A 3,494-nucleotide genomic window follows, 5' to 3' on the forward strand; every position below is an offset into this window, starting at 1 on the left:
CCCCTATAACAAGCACCATACCTGCGGTTGGTTGCACTTGGCATGATACTCTGTTGTCGGATTATCATTTTAACCTGGACTCGAATTCTTTCAGCAATACCCAACCTTTCAAAAGAGCTTGCGCATTCACCCAAAAAAAAAAAAGAACTTGCACCAAATGCTTAAACGATGAACTCTGTACGTTCTTGTGGATGAACATTGTACTATGACAGGTTGCATGGGATTCACAGGCATGGTAACATAACAAAGCCGACTTCAGAAAACATAGCACTTTCAGATAAGCAAAAAAGAAAGTTAAAAAATCTGCTTTCATTAAATGGTTAGTACATGAGAGATGTTCCCTCGGGTACTTCTCAAAAGGAAAAAATTTAGAACATCGGATTAGGGCCATTATGCTATGCAATGTTATTTGCCAAAGAATCCAATGGGCTTCCAGATGCTATCTTTTCAAACTGTATTGATCCAAGATACAATGGCATGGCCTTCAAGAGGTTGTCAAGAATTCCTGAGTAATGTGAAAAACCTAAGCGACGAGCAGCTCATATGCACACAGACAAATGGAAGCCGTTGTGAGTGTGATCATGAAACGTATCCTATGCCCATAGTGGTCTCTTGCCTACTCAAATTTGAGAGACGTGTCACCAATCTATCCAATGCTTCTTTCATCCATGGATGCTGGCATCCCTCCCTTGCTTCCGCAATCGTCACCTGTACAACGAAATGATAGTATGGAATCAGAAAATTGTTCGCTTGTTTCATCTTAGATGTAATAATCAGTCAAGCATTATGTTAATATCTAAGAATTCTTCATTTAGCATTCTGTATATACTTACCCATCTTCGTTTCCGGACATCCATCTCAGGCCAATGAATCAATTCCTCTGTTACATTCAAAGGGAACATGATTCCCTCATAAAATGCATCATGGCTTCTGCTCTTATATCTCCATTTGCCAAGGAAATCCTGTAATAACATTCAAAATTTATGAGTAGTGTTTCCACGGGTCACAACTTACGTGAAAATGGTATGAAGGATTTAAACTAACATGTAACAAAGTTCATGTGCAGACCTCAATATTTCCTTGTACACCAGCTTCCTCCAAAGCCTCTCGAGAGACGGCTTCTTTTATGGTTTCGTCGAGCTCCCAGCCTCCCTGCCAAAAAAAACATATCACAGAAACTTCGGGTCAGACAACGTTAGAAACTGCATCACATCCTAAATTATGTCTTCTTCCATTTGAATTACCAAATTGGGTGTGTTTTCAAACCATAGGAGGTCAACTACTACGAGATACTACCAAATTCCTTTGCATAAATTTCTAAATCATTCCTGATGCTGTGGGAATTATACAGAGTTTTTTATGAGTTGTGTTCATAAATTAGAGAATTACGTGAGTGCATACCTTTGGGAACATCATTCCATGCCCTTTCTGAGAGCTAATGACCAGAACCTCCATTGCTTGATCAATGCCATCCTTGCATGGCTTGTCAATCTTGAACTTGTACGGAATGCATCTGCTTGATCAAAAAAATAGAGAACAAGATAAGAATATTATCTACAATATAAATCACAAAAGGGAAACAAAATAGGAATAAATTTTTGCAACAATAGATTCAAAAAAATGTGGAGAATTGATGTCAATTGGAAAGCCAAGTTGATAATTGGAAGATTCTATGAAGTCCATATAATCAGGATAAGATATTCTCAGCAAAACACAATCATGATAAGGGCTGTTCCTTATGATTAATGCCAGGTCGAATCACCATTTGAAAAAACCCCCTCTACACCCAATTTTTTGCAAAAAGGCTTTAAAAAAAGATCAAATCCTCCACAATCACCTCCGTTCCCGCAACAAAAATCATTAATCAGAAATTTCCATTTTCCATTGAATTCACGAAATGGGAGGAAAAAAAAATTGAAAACTTGTTGCGGCATATGCAACAATACTAGAATTTAAAATCTCTTTGGTTCCACAATCTGTTTCTCCATTTTTTCCATCAAATTCAGGAGAAAACAATGCCATCTTGGCAAATGGCAGTATCTCTTTTCTTAAATTCCCCAAATGACTTCAAAGAAGCCAAATCAGAAAAGATCAATAGAAGAAGGAAAGAAGGAAGGAAGGATATAATGGGAACGAACCCGACAACAAGACGACCACCGGCGCTGGTGTACCGCTGCAGCTGCCTCCCCTGCCGAGACACCAGCGAAACCATCCTTCCTCACCCTCCTAAACAAATCTTTCCTCACCCTCCTAAACAATTCCCTGCCTCCGAAGAACTCGAACAGACAAATCTCCCAAAATATCTCTCCCTCCAACCAAATACCGAATTCCACACCCACAAAACGGAGACAGATGACTAGAGAAAACTCCAAAAAAACCAGAGGGTTCTCTTTTCCAATCTTTTATACTACAAACAACAAAGAGATGGAGACGTGGGGCTAAGAGAAGCGAGAACGGCCCCCTATTAATAGGAGGAGAGAAAGGTCGGGGAGAGCTAAAGAACTGGATTACTCGTTTCTGTAGGACCGTCGCCGTCTCCTTCCCTTCGGCTTCTTGTGGCCGTCCCCTTGGCTGACGCTGGTGCCAGGTGGCTCCGCGGGACGCGATCCGGACGCGAGATGTTGGTCCGCTGGTCCCCCGTGCCGCCAAATATTCTAATTTAACGGATCAGGCCGAGTGTACTTGGGGACAATCATTTACTCGTCACGTGCAGATGGAATCTATCTGCTTTAGACGGCTGGACATAGAATCTATCCTGTGGATTTTGACGAGTTACTCGTTTGGGATTTAAGAACGTGGGACGCGATTTGACACGGTTTGGTTGACATTATACACCGCTTAGTGGCTTTGTTGGTCGCGTTGAGAGAAAAGCTGGATACCCACGGGATAAAATTTGACCCAAACCGTGTCGCGGTGCACGTTTGGATGGCGCTGTTTATAGTGGATGTCAACCGTGTGCTTGCGGAAATACTGGAAGTTATTACGAGTGACCATGATCTAAATACTATAAGATGTTTTTTAAAATTTATTCTAAATAATTAAATTGGGATAGAAACACTTTTGTTCTATTTAGAGGGTCGGATTCGAGTCCAATCTAAACCTTTTTAAAACGTGGCATAGGTATCATTTTTTTTAGATGGTGCCAATACAATTGGTCCCATGTATAGCAAATAAGTATTCTCTCTCCCATCGTACATTGTAGATATGTTGTGCCATCATGGATGCCCTAGTAGTAGGTGACACGCGTCCATCACCGCATCACACAATGTTCGATTTTTAGAGCTCTTTTTCAGAATAATATTAAAAAAAAACTTAAATATTAAAATAATTCAAAACCAAATTTTTTTACCAAACTAATACAAAAGGAAAAAACGTCATTTTGAATGGCATTTTTTTCCCCTTCCACGTCACCCTATTTTCCACGATGACATCGTTCCAAAAAATAAAAAATAAAAAATGAAACGCCAATGGAAATGGCCTCTTTAAAAAACGCC

At 40.0% G+C, this 3,494-nt stretch overlaps 1 protein-coding gene across 1 annotated transcript; it reads right to left on the minus strand.

The window, feature by feature from the left end:
* Positions 1-289: 289 nt before the first annotated feature.
* Positions 290-2,450, minus strand: LOC140856467 (nudix hydrolase 17, mitochondrial-like). Its single transcript, XM_073253813.1, has 5 exons — positions 2,139-2,450; positions 1,402-1,513; positions 1,069-1,152; positions 834-962; positions 290-708 (listed from the first exon to the last, which is right to left on the minus strand). The coding sequence occupies exons 1-5, from the start codon at positions 2,210-2,212 to the stop codon at positions 580-582; spliced, it is 528 nt and encodes a 175-aa protein (XP_073109914.1). The 5' UTR covers positions 2,213-2,450; the 3' UTR covers positions 290-579.
* Between the last annotated feature and the right edge of the window lie 1,044 nt (positions 2,451-3,494).

This window comes from Elaeis guineensis, chromosome 3 (assembly GCF_000442705.2).
Source record: "Elaeis guineensis isolate ETL-2024a chromosome 3, EG11, whole genome shotgun sequence".
Lineage (NCBI taxonomy): Eukaryota > Viridiplantae > Streptophyta > Magnoliopsida > Arecales > Arecaceae > Elaeis > Elaeis guineensis.

What these genes read in the sequence shown, in the direction of transcription:
- LOC140856467 (XM_073253813.1), bottom strand. Translation starts at nt 2,212, where the DNA reads ATGGTTTCGCTGGTGTCTCGGCAGGGGAGGCAGCTGCAGCGGTACACC. An exon ending in GGTGGTCGTCTTGTTGTCGG is followed by an intron (nt 1,514 to 2,138) that starts GTTCGTTCCCAT and finishes TTGATCAAGCAG; the next exon opens with ATGCATTCCGTACAAGTTCA. An exon ending in GTGTACAAGGAAATATTGAG is followed by an intron (nt 963 to 1,068) that starts GTCTGCACATGA and finishes ATGTTATTACAG; the next exon opens with GATTTCCTTGGCAAATGGAG.